This window comes from Xenopus tropicalis, chromosome 10 (genome assembly GCF_000004195.4).
Source record: "Xenopus tropicalis strain Nigerian chromosome 10, UCB_Xtro_10.0, whole genome shotgun sequence".
In the NCBI taxonomy this organism is placed as follows: Eukaryota; Metazoa; Chordata; class Amphibia; order Anura; family Pipidae; genus Xenopus; species Xenopus tropicalis.
The window spans coordinates 48,163,904-48,180,495 of NC_030686.2; the positions used below are offsets into that span (position 1 = coordinate 48,163,904).

The 16,592-nt window shown below is 41.3% G+C and overlaps 2 protein-coding genes across 3 annotated transcripts in view; one reads left to right on the forward strand and one right to left on the reverse strand.

Annotated features, from left to right (window-relative positions):
* Positions 1–16,592, forward strand: part of tbcd (tubulin folding cofactor D) — a 115,147-nt gene that overhangs the window by 34,461 nt on the left and 64,094 nt on the right. For both annotated transcript variants that reach the window (XM_031894165.1, NM_001078911.1), the window contains 4 exon segments: positions 189–322; positions 2,647–2,707; positions 3,772–3,846; positions 5,062–5,156. In XM_031894165.1, coding sequence (XP_031750025.1) covers positions 189–322; positions 2,647–2,707; positions 3,772–3,846; positions 5,062–5,156 — 365 coding nt within the window.
* znf750 (zinc finger protein 750) lies at positions 7,106–16,332 on the reverse strand. Its single transcript, NM_001004995.1, is given in 3 exon segments — positions 7,106–8,496; positions 8,639–10,188; positions 16,279–16,332. Coding segments are annotated over 2 exon segments (2,016 nt in total). The 5' UTR covers positions 10,003–10,188; positions 16,279–16,332; the 3' UTR covers positions 7,106–7,844.

Below are 16,592 nucleotides of genomic sequence, written 5' to 3' on the forward strand. Positions count from 1 at the left end.
TAGACAGTACAGTATGGGGGTACAGCTTATTGTGTGCCCAGAACATTCCTTCACTGTTTATTTGTATTTATACATATGGGTAGGAGGTGCCATAGTGTCTCCCATAGACAGTACTGAGCTGCAGTATAGAATGAGGGTTTAGTAACAGGGTATTAATTTGCTTTCATTTATTTTCATAATCGTCACAGATATCAGAGAGGTTCAAGGTGTTTGGCGGCCAACCTGCTGCAGTCTTCGTCCGACACCCAGAAGTCCAACCCAGCCTTACCCGGGGAAGAGGAAGAGGCCTATGATATTCCAGAGGAGATTGAGAACGTTGTTGGTATGTTTAGTATATTAATTGCTAGGGATGCACCGAATCCACTATTTTCAGATTCGACCGAACCCCGAATCCTTTGTAAAAGATTTGCATATGCAAGTTAGAACCCAAATACTAATTTGAATATGCAGATTGGGATATGGAAGGGTTAAATCCGAATCCTGCCGACAAAGGGTGAATCCCGGCCGAATCCTGAACCGAATCCCATATTAAATGCAAATGCTACAACCTCGGAGAAAGAGTGCTTTTTAGATAATAATTGGATATTGGTATTACTACTCCGTACAGTATGGATTCAGAGAGTGGTCCTATTCTGGAGGCAGACAATATTTCTAAATCAGCTTCAGGATAAAAGTCATTTTTAGCGGTTAGTCCTCCTTTAACTCAGAATCGTAGGAAAATAGCATGGCAATATTTGGGGCTCATAAGTGGGCTATTAGGCTGCCGACCTGGCCAGGGTAAAGGCATCTCCATTATCTTTCTCTTTGATTTTTTTGGCCTGCAGGCCCCTTAAACTGGCTGCATGACCTAGTTCCCTTAATGGCATGTGTCTGAAAGATTCTGGCCTCTAAGGTACGAAAGTCAAAAACTAATCCTGGCTAGAATACAGATTTGGAAATGCGCCAGAGGGTTCGGTTCCTCTGTGGGACCAGTACTTATTTCCCAACAGCAAACCAGTAAACTGGTAGGAAACATGTTTTTCTGCATTTTACATGCAGATATTTGAGTGAGAAGCAGAAAAGCAAATACCCTGCTTGTCAGTAGAGAGGGACAGTTAGAGTGAAGAGCAGACAAGGGGCATAACCTCTGCTGCAATGTTATCATATTGGACTAAAGGGGAAGTAAAGCCCTGAAATAACCTTGCACATGGTTGTTTTGCCAGATGCCCTGATACATGTAAGGGTTGGAGTCCCCTTTCAGCCATATCTTTCCTTCTTTGTTACATCAACACGCCTTCATCCACTTTGGGCACCCTGCAACAGCAGGGAGATTGTGGCCCCAAACTTGGATACTGTAGGGCATTCATGTAAACAGGGTAGTTCTGGCTGATTAGAACTGGACTATTCCTCAGCTTCCACAAGCAGAATGGTAGCTCCCACTTCTCTCTTATAACACCTGTCACCAAGGAATTGGAATTACAATTTTAGACTTTATTTCTGCTCTTTTAGGAACCCAGTTCACTCCTTTTGCTCTGCACAAAATGCCTTTTTAGCAAGGGTTAAAAAAAAAAAAACTTTATGAAATTAACTCTTATTACAAAGCTGATCCAATGACTTTTTGCCCCTCAAAGGCAAATTGATGGTTCCTCTGTGCAAGAAGATACGCAGCTTAACTTTGAAGGTGTCTTTTTTTTAGACGTATTTTTATTATTGCCCTGAGATACTCATCTGCTCTCCATTGTTACTGCACGGACAATGTGCTGGCTGCAGTTGACGTAGTAGGGGAAACATAATATATAAAGGGGCTAGCTTTGCTGAAATGGTACGTGCGTAACTAGAGCTGTAACATAACAATACGATGTAGTGACTTACTCTGCTGGTAAATATTTACCCTTTGCGTTGTACAGTGTATGACATCAGGAATGGTTGAGCAGAAGATGAACAGGCCGGCAGTTTATGTCATTATGACTCTGGCAATGCAATAGTTAATTCTGTTCATGCCATGTGACCTGTCAGCTGCTTCCAGGTTAAAGGAATAAAGGTGACCATACACCTATAGGTGGGCGATATCGGGAGAATCCAGGCTAATTTGGTCGAATTATAACGACGGGTATAGGCAAAGTCGGTTCGGGGATCTCATCAACGAGCCGGTGCCCTCCCTGATCCGACTAAATTTTTTAACCTGCCCGATCGATATCTGGCCAATTTCAGGCCAGATATCGGTCGGGCGGGCCCATTGGTAGTGCCCATACACGGCCCGATTAGCTGCCGAATCTGTCTAAGGGACCAATATCGGCAGCTAGAATTGGCCCGTGTATGGGGACCTTAAGGAGTGACACATCCATACACTGGCTGCAGCCTCCATATTTAGCTGCACTCAACACTCTCTGGGCATCCAGGAGTTAATTAAAGGTCAACTTTTAGTAGAATTCAGCTAAAAGTGTTCCTAGGGTAAATGACCCCAGCAACCGTCCATATTTAATTTTCATGACGGTCTTGTTCCATATGGTCTGAAACGAGCCCAGAAGCCATATGTAATAAGTGACATTTAGCCGTTCTCTGTGTGATTAGTTTAAAAACTAAATAAATGGATATCTTTTGTCTGCTTGGCTTATTTGCTCCCATATTCCCTGATCATAAAGGCCCCTCAACCTTGTGTTTAAACAGAGCAGTTGCTGGTTGGCTTGAAAGACAAAGACACTATTGTCCGCTGGTCTGCTGCGAAAGGGTAAGTGAACCTGCTTTGTGGTGTATATAGCAAACAGTGCTGAAAGTTCAATATTTTCTTGTGCCAACCGTTAGAGGTCTTTCACAGTGAGCAGAGCAAACATTATTAAAGTAAACTCTGCTGAGCCCTCAGGCTTTAAAGTAGCCAGGACCGTCATCCCTTTAGCAAAGAGAGGCCTTGCCTGTATTACCTGTCATCAATCTTCCTTTGTCACTCGATAGCAGCTTGAACTGCAGGGCTGGTTACCATTCCCACCATCTTTAAACCAAGGCCTGCTAATGACAGGTAGATCCATGGCACTGAATGGAGGCTCAGTGGCCCCAAGTGGGTGTTTTTCCCCGGCTGAAAAATGCAAGTAAAGAATATGCCCCATGTGCTATAGGCCTAATGGTTGGGATTTCATATATAAAATTAGGTAGAGAAGTCAGCAGGGCATTGCTGAAGTCCTTGTGGAGAGGCTTGCACTAAAGTCAGAGTAAGTATGCTCCACGCCATGGAACCAATCATGACTGCACTAGTAGAATTGCCAGTGTGGGACTGGGTCATCTGGGGCCTATAGGAACCATCACCTTAAGGGCCCACCCCTAGGCCACCATCTTGCTCTGCAAATATCTGGCTGCCAACAAACCACTCACCACGCCCCATAGATTACGGGCAATGGGTTGGCCACTGGGATTTCTCCCATTGTCCCTCTGGGCCAGCCTGGCACCCTAAAGGCTGGCCCTTTATATATAATGATAGACTTAGGCATTAGGTGCTGTTTTACATCTACAGATCCAGCATGGTGAGTGCTTAAAATAATTAGGTTGAAGATTTTGAGGGATCAGGCATTGGGACTGAAGAAGGGCTTAAGGAAAAACTACAACACTTGTATCCATATGTCTCATGTTCCAGATAATGCCTTAAAAACTCAATAAAATTGTTTAAAAAAATAGTGTGCAGTGTGGAATATATAATAATTATACATTAGAATATAATCATTACAAACTATAATTAATAATGTATCTATTAGAACCTAGTAGTATACATATATATGTGTTTACATATTCTTATTTTCTCTTAAGGATTGGTCGACTGACCGGGCGACTCCCAAAGGAGCTGGCAGATGATGTGGTTGGGTCAGTTCTTGACTGTTTTAGGTAAAGTTGACACAGATAAATACTATTATTTAGGGGATTTAGGAGCTAAGGGTTTTTCATGTTCATGTCTGGTGGCTCTAAAATTGTGAAAACAATACATGGAATTAATGAAATACAGAAATACATGGAATATATAGGCATATGTGTTGTATTTTATTGGTTTATTAAACATATTGAAGGTAAGAGAAGGTGATTGTACAGGTATGGGATCCATTATTCTGTTATCTGGAATCCGGTTATCCAGAAATACAGGAAGGCCATCTCCCATAGACTCCATTTTAATTAAATAATTACATTTTTTAGAAATGATTTTATTTTTCTCTTTTATAATAAAATAAGATCCCGGCTAATATATAATTTATCCTTATTTAAGGCCAAACAATCCTATCGGCTTTAAATGATTTTTTAGTAGATTTAAGGTACAAAGATCCAAGATATGAAAAGACCCTTTATCCGGAACACCCCAAGCATTCTGGATAACAGGTCCCATTCCTGTATTGTGTCTATGGCAATCTCCTCCCTTGTATAGGAATCACCTAAAAACTTGGCATATCCCTGATTTGTTTCAGGGTTTGGTCAAATTGTTGCTTGATTCGAATTTAGCCTTAATCCAAAGTGTTCAGACAAAGCCAGTCTGGACCCTGGTTCTAGAATTCTAAGCAGATTCTCAATTGGTCTTCATTACTTATTTTTTTTTAGAGTTTTTGAATTATTGTCAGCCTTCTGACTCTTGCCAGCTTTCAAATGGGGGTCACTGACTCCGGCAGCCAAAAAACTATTCCCCTCTGAGGCTACAATTTTATTGTTATTGTTACTTTTTATTACCTATTTTTCTATTCAGGTCCTCTCTGATACATATCTCAGTCTCTCATTCAAACCACTCCCTGGTTGCTAAGGTAATTTGAACCCTAGCAACCAGATAACTGCTAAAATTCCATACTGGAGAGCTTCTGAACTATATAAATAATTAAAAAAACACATTAAGATGTGCTTGTTGGAGCTGCAGATCTTTGTTCCGATTGAGAGGAATATTACATACACTGCTTCTGACTGACACTAGTTAGGCGCCAGTTAGCCCTACACATTTTCCTTGAGGGCATATGCATTATTGGACAGGGAGATGAGTGCAGATGTGGGTGAGGGTCTGTTTGGAGTGTCTGTAGGTTGTTTCGTTGGGTCAGTAGTGTTAATACTAACGCATACATACATGCTCAGTTTCCAGGAGACCAATAACGCTTGGCACGGGGGTTGCCTGGCTTTGGCCGAACTTGGAAGGCGAGGACTGCTACTTCCTTCTAGGCTTCCAGACGGTAAGTACTTTGTCCCTTTTTTAAGACAGGGTTTATCTGCAGGCAGCTGTTGTGGGTAATAGGTCTATTTAAAGAAGACGTTGGTAGGTAACACGTTGTCAATGGGACAGCAATAAGGCCGCTGTGTATGTCAGGCAAGATGGACCCCGGCTAGCATAGCTAAAGGTTACCTGTTCCCAGAAGAATAGCAGATTCCATCACACGGTCCTTGCCCATTTTGGCCTCTCGTAGACCTGTTTTTCAATGTGCCTGTCTATTGTGAGACACACAAACACATTCTTTCTATGGCTGCATTGCCTGCAGCCACCCGTAGCTCTGCATTCACTTTGCCTTGCCTTAGGGCAAGCTCATACACCTGAGCCTTGTGTGGGTAACACAGAGCGACACTTGTCGTGTCAGCTGTCAGCCCCGCTCCCCATTGTCCTCTCAATCGACTCCACGCCCTGTGCCGGTGTGTTCCCCTGAATAACACTAGCAGGTTGCACCTGAGACACTTTTCCTCCTTATCCCATTTCATTTTTCATGTCAATAGACGAGAAAGAGAAATATTTTTAACCCCCCCCTCCACTATTTGGTCTGTGGTTTTGGATCCTCAAATAAACTCTCAAGGTGTGGCCCATTATTGGGTGAGTAAACACAGACTTGTCCATAACACGCAGTTTAACTGCCTGTTGAACGCTAAGCAACCGCTTTCTATTGTCAATCTGTCAATAGCTCATGTCGTCCATTGTGGAGTTATCTCTGAATCTGTGCCAGGCATATAAGACGTTATATAAATGGTTCTAAACTCCAGTCCTCTAGGGCCCAAAGAATGAAGTGGGGAAGGCGTATCTCTCTGTACAGGCTATGAGCAAACTTAGGGGGCTGTTCCTGCTGAATTGTGCTTAGTACAGGGGAATCCCTATGCTGCCATAGTTTTATGGTATCTCTCTGTACAGGCTATGAGCAAACTTAGGGGGCTGTTCCTGCTGAATTGTGCTTAGTACAGGGGAATCCCTATGCTGCCATAGTTTTATGGTATCTCTCTGTACAGGCTATGAGCAAACTTAGGGGGCTGTTCCTGCTGAATTGTGCTTAGTACAGGGGAATCCCTATGTGCCATAGTTTTATGGTATCTCTCTGTACAGGCTATGAGCAAACTTAGGGGGCTGTTCCTGCTGAATTGGGCTTAGTACAGGGGAATCCCTATGTGCCATAGTTTTATGGTATCTCTCTGTACAGGCTATGGGCAAACTTAGGGGGCTGTTCCTGCTGAATTGTGCTTAGTACAGGGGAATCCCTATGTGCCATAGTTTTATGGTATCTCTCTGTACAGGCTATGAGCAAACTTAGGGGGCTGTTCCTACTGAATTGTGCTTAGTACAGGGGAATCCCTATGTGCCATAGTTTTATGGTATCTCTCTGTACAGGCTATGGGCAAACGTAGGGGGCTGTTCCTGCTGAATTGTGCTTAGTACAGGGGAATCCCTATGTGCCATAGTTTTATGGTATCTCTCTGTACAGGCTATGGGCAAACGTAGGGGCTGTTCCTGCTGAATTGTGCTTAGTACAGGGGAATCCCTATGTGCCATAGTTTTATGGTATCTCTCTGTACAGGCTATGGGCAAACTTAGGGGGCTGTTCCTGCTGAATTGTGCTTAGTACAGGGGAATCCCTATGTGCCATAGTTTTATGGTATCTCTCTGTACAGGCTATGGGCAAACTTAGGGGGCTGTTCCTGCTGAATTGTGCTTAGTACAGGGGAATCCCTATGCTGCCATAGTTTAATGGTATCTCTCTGTTAGTTCCCCTTCAATATCCTGCATCAGGAATAAGCAAACTCACTGCAACACCCAGATAAGTGACTGATTCTGGGAGTTCAGTGTCATTTTTACATTACTAATCAATGTTTTTGTGCATTTTAAAATAATGAAGAAAATATAATCTGCATAAAAAACAAGAACATTGTATTAAATATATTTATATTTTATTAGGAGAGTTTCAAACAGATGCGTAAAGGCAAAGAGTGGTACATCCCAAGAAATACATTTGATTTATCTGCTCTTTCCCCCCTCACTATATACAGGTCTAGTGCTACCATTGCTCTCGCTTATATAAAAATAAATTACAATATATAGATAAATATTACACAAAAAGAGCACAGCGCGGTGCCCTCGCAGATAACTATGGAGCTTTCACATTAAAAAAAAAAAATATTATGCACACGTTTTTACATAAATATACAGAAATGACTTACAAAATAGTATTAGATAATACAAAGCAGAATTCCTTCAGAGCTGAGGTACTTTGTAGCTAGCAAAACATTCTTTTTTTTTATAATTTTCCTTTTTTTACTCTCTCTTCCTATAAAAATAAAAAAATGGGAAACTTCAAAATAGGTTTTGCTGCTAAATATTAGCTTTTTGGCTTTGTCTTCTGGAATGGAATTTATATAGGTATATATTACCCCTTAGGTAGCGGAGGGACAACGAAGACCAGAACAGAGGGACAAAGGAGTTTATATAGAAATAAAAACTTTAAACACCATTTAGGTATCCTGCAGTGAGTCTTTTTTTGATTAATACTGTTTAGATGTTTAAACTGCCAGTTTTTCTCACCAAGTTTTTATTTTTTAACCCCAATATCATGGTCTACAGTATATATACACATATATTTAATGGTCCATAGAAGCCTTAATGCTGTTCCAAACTACGATACCCTTGGCCTTTTTCGCAGGGTAAACATCCTTCCAGAATCTACAGATTTATGTTTTTTATTTGAGCTTTGAGATTTCCCAGGTTCCTTAGAGTTTGTTCGCTTCTGCCCCCTTGCACCAATGTCGGCCTCTGTTTCTTGGGCTGCTGGGGCCCTTGGATGAACCTGCTCGGGGGCGACTGTCTCTTTCTCTGAGAATTCATCCTCTGTCCCTCTTGCCGGTACCCCAGGACTGGACGTGGCTAGCTGGCAAAGGGCAACCGCTGCCGACTGTTTTTGCTCATCGCAGTTTTCAATGATGCCTAAGGAGTGCACACCCGTAGTAGCGGGTACCCGTTTGTCTACGGTGTGGATGAAGTGATAATTTGGGGAGCTTGTGACTTGTCTTGGTAACAAGAGTCTTTCATCCGCACAGAGTGCTTTCTGGTTATTGCCAGAGTCTTTCACTGAAAGGTTTAAAGGCAAGTCCTGAATCTCCATGAATCCTACGCTCTCGTCGTTGGAGTCACTATTGTGCATTGTATCAAATACCGCTCTGTCCTCTACCTCCGGCCTTTTGGAAAGGTTAAGAGGTGCAACTGAGTCATGAGGCGCGGCATCATCGCTGTAGCAGTCGGAGTGGGACTGGATTTCATCATTTCTGAAGCTGGAAGAAAAGGAGAAAGGGTTAGTCGATGCTACACTGCAGAACACATACTACTTCCCAACAGTGCTTGGACAAAACCTCAAGGAACCAGTTGATATAGAAGGATAGAAATAGGATGTACACATAAGTTATTTATAATTACCATGGTGAGTGTTCTCTGCTGATCGTTGTCTGGCAGTCTGTGCTTTTCCTAACAGCTTTGCCACTTGTGAAGTCTTTTCCTGCCTTATCAGATGTTGACTTGGTAGAGAGATCAAAGATGCCTTCATGCCCCTGGCTGTTCTGGGTGAAGTTAGTTGGGCTTGGCCTACCAGGAGATCCAGTTGCTGCACTCCCTGCTCTTGGGCTCATTTTCACACTTTCAGAATCACTTTTGGAGTCAAGGTTCTTGGCCGGAACTGGGGATGTTTCCTTTTGAATTTCGGCCAACTTTTGAAAACCTTCCAGAGGATACAACCTTGATGGATGCGAAGATGGGTAGATAAAGGTTGGACTGTCCACCGACTGAGACGTGTGCTCTTTAGAGAGGCTGGGCACAGGGGGTACCTTTAAGCCATAGGAAAAATATGGGTGTTCAGTGGGCCTGTAAAATCCATAATGCAACTGGGGGTTTTGCTGGAACTGTTGTAGAAGTCTGTAATGCTCAAAAGGTGCATTGATAGGTTTTGGCAAAGGTAATCCTGAAGCTTGCAGAGGATGCGGAAGGAACGGCCTCTGTTCTGGTGCTGAGTAGACCGAGAGCATGGGATTCTCACACTCTGCCTGTGGAAACAAGTATGGGGAAAAAACTGCGGGTAGTCCCGTTTCCGAATAAAATTGCGGAGGGTATTCTGAGATCATTGGGCGGATATAACGAGGTATGGAAGACTTGTGGCTAAAGTCAGGGGAAACCAGTCCAGATTTCCATGGGGTCGGCAGACTGTGGAATGCAGATTTAATACTGTGCACTCCTTTGGCTGGTTCAGTAGAAACTGAAGAAAGTTCAGGGATTTTTATATTCTCTGTTCCCTTCAGTCTGTGTTCCCCAACTGGAATAAAGGCCGAAGGCCTCATAACGCCGTCCAGACTTGGCGGCTTGTTGATTTGACCGATGATTGCTGTTGGAGGCAGGGTCACTTCTTTGGTCACTGTTGTCTTCTCAACATGGGGCTTGGCCTCATTTTTAAGATCAAAATTCTCCTTTGCTTCTTCCCTTGCTACGCTGTGTTGGGTTTTGGATTCCAGACCGGTAAGTCCATTTATAGCAGGAACGGGGGATTTAGCAAAGGGTTCGTTGCTTGGCTGCTTCTGGTCCGTAGAGTTGACTTTTGGGTTTTTAACGATCCGGTCCTGGTCAGTGACGACCGTGATGGAATTTTTGCAGAGGCCGTACTTCATGTGATTAAAGAGATGAGATTTCTCATTGCAGGTGAACGGGCACTGAAAGCACTTGTACTTGAATGGCTTCCCCGGGGGCCGGGGAATGTAGTGAGGCTTTTTGGGCTTGCGTTCCTTCACAAGAGACATTTTTCTCGTCTATTCAGCACTGGGAATGACAACTGGTGCTGTCAGGCAGGCTCTCTTCCCCTCAGTCAGCTTCTTAAACACAATTCCAGTCTTTCAGGTTCTTCCAAACGCCCGACGAGGAACCAGTTCTGTCAGAGGCTCTTCCGTCCCCCCTCCAAAACCTCCAGCAGGTTCAGCAGGAACTGGCTAATGACAAAAAAAGAAAGAAAAAAAAAATTAGGGATTTTGTGAAAAGAACAATATACATTGTCATGTTAAGGTGATTTTTGTAAGAAGAGAAACAACTTAAGTTATTGGAAGGTTAATTAAACTTTGTATACCCTGGATTGCATTGACTCAATTGTGCATTTATTTGGTTTAGTTTTTAATGTTATTTTGTAGTTTGGCATTCAGATTGTTCTCTAGTTGCTCTGGTTTATGAACCTAGCAACCAAACATTGTTTGCAATAGAAATATACAACAGCTATGGATTCTGATATAGAGTTACATTGCCTACATAACATTTCCCATTTTCTTTAGTACAGGTATGGGATCCCTTATCCGGAATCCCATTATCCAGAAAGCTCCGAATTATGGAAAGCCTGTCTCCCATAGACTCCATTTTAATCAAATAATTCAGAATTTTAAAACTGATTTAGTTTTTCTCTGTAATAATAAAACAGTACCTGTACTTGATCCCAACTAAGATATAATTACCCCTTATTGGGGCAGAACAGCCCTATTGGGTTTATTTAATGGTTAAATGATTCCCTTTTCTCTGTAATAATAAAACAGTACCTGTACTTGATCCCAACTAAGATATAATTACCCCTTATTGGGGGCAGAACAGCCCTATTGGGTTTATTTAATGGTTAAATGATTCCCTTTTCTCAGTAATAATGAAACAGTACCTGTACTTGATCCCAACTAAGATATAATTACCCCTTATTGGGGCAGAACAGCCCTATTGGGTTTATTTCATGGTTAAATGATTCCCTTTTCTCTGTAATAATAAAACAGTACCTGTACTTGATCCCAACTAAGATATAATTACCCCTTATTGGGGGCAGAACAGCCCTATTGGGTTTATTTAATGGTTAAATGATTCCCTTTTCCCTTTAATAATAAAACAGTACCTGTACTTGATCCCAACTAAGGCTGATGCCACACCAGGCGTAGGGCTGATTTTTTCGGCAAGCGGAAAAACGCTTGCCGAAAATTCAGCCCTACGCCTGCTACTTGTGCCTGCACCCGAATGAATGGGATACGCTCGGGTGAAGGCACAAGTAGCCGATATACGCATGAAAACGCGAGAGAATGCAAAGTCTCGCGTTTTCGTGCGTATATCGGCTACTTGTGCCTTCACCCGAGCGTATCCCATTCATTCGGGTGCAGGCACAAGTAGCAGGCGTAGGGCTGAATTTTCGGCAAGCGTTTTTCCGCTTGCCGAAAAAATCAGCCCTACGCCTGGTGTGGCATCAGCCTAAGATATAATTACCCCTTATTGGGGGCAGAACAACCCTATTAGGTTTATTTAATGGTTAAATGATTCCCTTTTCTCTGTAATAATAAAACAGTACCTGTACTTGATCCCAACTAAGATATAATTACCCCTTATTGGGGCAGAACAGCCCTATTGGGTTTATTTAATGGTTAAATGATTCCCTTTTCTCTGTAATAATAAAACAGTACCTGTACTTGATCCCAACTAAGATATAATTACCCCTTATTGGGGGCAGAACAGTCCTATTGGGTTTATTTAATGGTTAAATGATTCCCTTTTCTCTGTAATAATAAAACAGTACCGGTACTTGATCCCAATTAAGATATAAATAATCCTTATTGGGGCAGAACAGTCCTATTGGGTTTATTGATTTTTTAGTAGACTTAAGTTACGGATCCAAATTACAGAAAGACCCCTTACCCGGAATACCCTTGGTCCCAAGCATTCTGGATAATGGGTCCTATACCTGTATAAGAATTAGCTGAGTGAGGGCGGAAAGTCACCAATAGGTGGCAGCGTTAATATAACTACAACTGTCAGACAGTTCATTAGACAGCCTAATGCAGTCACCTGTAAAAGTACAATTAAAACTTCCAATTTTATTTTATCTCTTCTTCTACTATTTATCCTACTGATATTTTGCTAGTTGAAATCTCCCCTTTGCTTGCTCAATAGGCAGGGTTCTAGATTTTTAAAAAAAGTAAACTGACTCTCTCTGGTTACAAGAAACCAAATAATGGTACGGCAGATATTCCGGGAATTTACCCCTATGGTATTCCGTCCTGCCGCGCCAGTCAGCCGCTGCCAAGCAGGCACCCAGCTAATTTGTACCGTTTTATACATAACCGAGCCTGAACATTGATTTATTATCCAGCCCTCTGTGCTTCCTACAGCAGAACTCCTATCTGTCAGCGCTGCTTGTGCCGGCTTGCCCTTTCTCTCTCTCACCGATACCCAAAGCGTGAGAATCTCTCACACTGCAGTTCTCATGATTGTGCACATTGGGAGCTGTTATGGCTTGGATTCAATTTATATACGAAAAAAAAAACGTCATTTCATCACTGGCTGTGAGCAACCCATTCCCGGTGGTTAGAAAATATCACCTGAAAACATTTGAGGCTAATTGTTCTAGGGCCCCGGGGCACGGTTTTTATTTTAATTCTAGAAATTTGTTTCATGTCTGTAAGTGGTGTAAATGTACGAGCGTATTAGTGTTACCCGATGATAGATTCCCATCCAAATACTAACTGCTTCTAATAACAGTATTAATATTTATTTGTTTTATATGAATAAACTGCTGTGTGAGCCAGGCTATAAGCATTTAAAAAATATTCATCCAATTGCCTTTATTGAGAGGTATTATACAGGAATAGGACCCGTTATCCAGAATGCTCGGGACCAAGGGTATTCCGGATAAGGGGTCTTTCCGTAATTTGGATCTCCATACCTGAAGTCTACTAAAAAATCAATAAAACATTAATAAAACCCAATAGGGCTGTTCTGCCCCAATAAGGGGTAATTATATCTTAGTTGGGATCAAGTACAGGTACTGTTTTATTATTACAGAGAAAAGGGAATCATTTAACCATGAAATAAACCCAATAGGGCTGTTCTGCCCCCAATAAGGGGTAATTATATCTTAGTTGGGATCAAGTACAGGTACTGTTTTATTATTACAGAGAAAAGGGAATCATTTAACCATTAAATAAACCCAATAGGGCTGTTCTGCCCCCAATAAGGGGTAATTATATCTTAGTTGGGATCAAGTACAGGTACTGTTTTATTATTACAGAGAAAAGGGAATGATTTAACCATTAAATAAACCCAATAGGGCTGTTCTGCCCCAATAAGGGGTAATTATATCTTAGTTGGGATCAAGTACAGGTACTGTTTTATTATTACAGAGAAAAGGGAATCATTTAACCATTAAATAAACCCAATAGGGCTGTTCTGCCCCCAATAAGGGGTAATTATATCTTAGTTGGGATCAAGTACAGGTACTGTTTTATTATTACAGAGAAAAGGGAATCATTTAACCATGAAATAAACCCAATAGGGCTGTTCTGCCCCAATAAGGGGTAATTATATCTTAGTTGGGATCAAGTACAGGTACTGTTTTATTATTACAGAGAAAAGGGAATCATTTAACCATGAAATAAACCCAATAGGGCTGTTCTGCCCCAATAAGGGGTAATTATATCTTAGTTGGGATCAAGTACAGGTACTGTTTTATTATTACAGAGAAAAGGGAATCATTTAACCATGAAATAAACCCAATAGGGCTGTTCTGCCCCAATAAGGGGTAATTATATCTTAGTTGGGATCAAGTACAGGTACTGTTTTATTATTACAGAGAAAAGGGAATCATTTAACCATTAAATAAACCCAATAGGGCTGTTCTGCCCCAATAAGGGGTAATTATATCTTAGTTGGGATCAAGTACAGGTACTGTTTTATTATTACAGAGAAAAAAAGAAACCTTTTTTAAAATTATTTGATTAAAATGGAGTCTATGGGAGAGGGGCTTTCCGAATAAGGGATCCCATACATGCATATTATTGCATTCTGCATCTGCTCTTAGATATTTATATGAAAACTAAATTAAAATATTTAAATGGAAAACATTTCCCCAATTTTATTATAATACTAGAATTTTATTTTAAAACAATAAATAAAATATTATTTGTATTTGGTGTTATCGAAATTTTATTCTAATATGTATCTAACTATGTAAACTAATTTTTCAAATATTACGTGCAGTAATTTAATTTATTAGGGCAAAACAAATATTAATATATATAACATTATATCTTTAGTGGATATAAAGCCGTTTCCCCCAATAACCTGCATTGTGTTATCATGTCAGCAAAGAGACAGATGTGCTATTGTGGGTCAGACCCGGCCGGGGTAGTTTCTACTCGCTTCCCTCTGTGTATTCCCGAAAGTACCGCCGCTAATTACTTTTGAAGGTGACTGTTGTCAAAACAAACGGAAAAACCAAATTCACTAAGTTCTTCTGTTGACGACAACAATGTCCATTTTGCATTTCCATGCCAACTGGGACAAAGCAGGCTCGCTTGCAGGCCCATCTTATTGTCGGCAAGGACGTGTAAGTTTCTACTTAGTTTCTGGGGGCTGTTTTGGAGGGAAGTTGTAAAATAAAGGAGGGATTGGCGGAAAAAAAAAATTACATTTACAACCTTTTTGACTTTTTTTTTCATTGGCTGGAAATTAAGCCAAAGAGTAAAGCGAATTCCCTGTGTAACTGCACTTTTGAAATTGAGAAATAGCACTTTTTATTAGGAAAACACTATATATGATATAATATAAGTGATATAATATTATTTGGGGGATGCTGTTACCTTCACTGCCCTATAGGCTACATGTTCTCCAATTAAACTGGAGGAGGCTAGAGAAGAAGCTACGGGTAATTTCTAGGGCACAAGGTTCTTTCGCTGTGATATCTATTAACCAAAACCTGTTTGTTTTAGTACCCGCTTATTAGCGAGGAGTGACCTACGTAGGTAGGATTGTAAAGGGCATGTTCAAATAAAATATTTTTTTGAGATGTGGCAATTATTGCATAACCCGCGGCCGTTGTACCTGCCAGTCCGGCTGTGTTGTAAGAACAGGGAGGTTGTTTTTATAAGAAATGGGCATTTGCCAGGCCACCAGCCTCCAGTAACTATAACCACTGGGAACGGGAATAGTTCTATAAGGAGCTGGCTAACCTATTCCCCCTAAAGTCCTCATCTGAGGAGGAAATGCTAAACCCGCTCAGACAGGGAAGTCACGGCCAGTAAGTCTTATTCATTGGGCTGCTCCTATTCCATACTGTATAGGTTATTAAATATATATATATACACACACAGATATATATCATACCTTAAGCCTACTAAAAAATCATCTAAACATTAATTAAACCCAATAGGATTGTTTTGCCTTCAATAAAGATTAATTATATCTCAGTTAGGGTCAAGTACATGTATTCTATTATTACAGAGAGAAAGGAAATCATTTTGAAAGACTCAAACTATTATTAATAAATATGTATTAATAAATAAATGGGCAATGAAGAAGAAATACCAAATAAATTGTAATAAAACGTGTAATAACAAAACTAACAATAAATATAAAATTATACGTTTTTGATAAAAAATGTTTTTTTTAAAAAAATGTAACTTTTCAGCTCTATAAATTGATTTATAATGTAATTATGATTTCATTGCCCATGCATTTTGGCTATCGGGATCTGCAGTGCGCTTCTCTACTGTCATTCTGTCCGTCACGCCTATCTAAAAATATTCCCTAGGTAAAGTCACACATACGCACATATACTGCAAATTATATATTATAGCAAGGTTTCCGTGTATATATATATATATATATACAACTAAAAGAAAGACTGAATTTCCAACTGAATTACCTGCAAACACAGTTTTCACTCAAACCTGACTAATTCTGCTACACTGACAAGACCTTTAGGTTAACTTCAGAAATATACAGAACCAAAACCACCCAGAATGACATTATTTGAGATAATAAGAGAAACAAGTTGGGTTCCGGAGAGGTTCCTAAAGCAGAGACTGAGAGGATGTGAGCGTTTGGGGAATGTGTCCGGGCGAAGCACCTGCTGCAGTTGCCAGTTAGTAGCTGACAGTTGGTGTGCATAGAGGGGCTGAAAGTCACAGCTGAGCCAGGAGTGGAGGCAGAAAGCTGCCATAGAGCAGGGGAGGCAAAGGGGGGAATAAAAGAAGGGGTTAGTTATGGTGAAGGAGGCAGGTGAGACTTACCAGCTGTTGCTGTGTCCTGGGCTGTCACACACAGAGAGGTACCTGTTGCCTGCCTTATTGCTGGGTGCAAATGAAACCTGCACTCCCAGTGGGAGGGGATTTAAAGCACACGAGTTCAGCCCTGGGGCTGTGAAGATGCACCTGATATTATTCATGCCCCGAGCAACGATTCATGTGTTTGCCTCTATCCACCAACCAGCACCCACAGCCTGCCCTGCACCCACAGCCTATCCTGCACCCCACAGCCTACCCTGCACCCCACAGCCTACCCTGCACCCACAGCCTACCCTGCACCCCACAGTCTGCTCTGTACC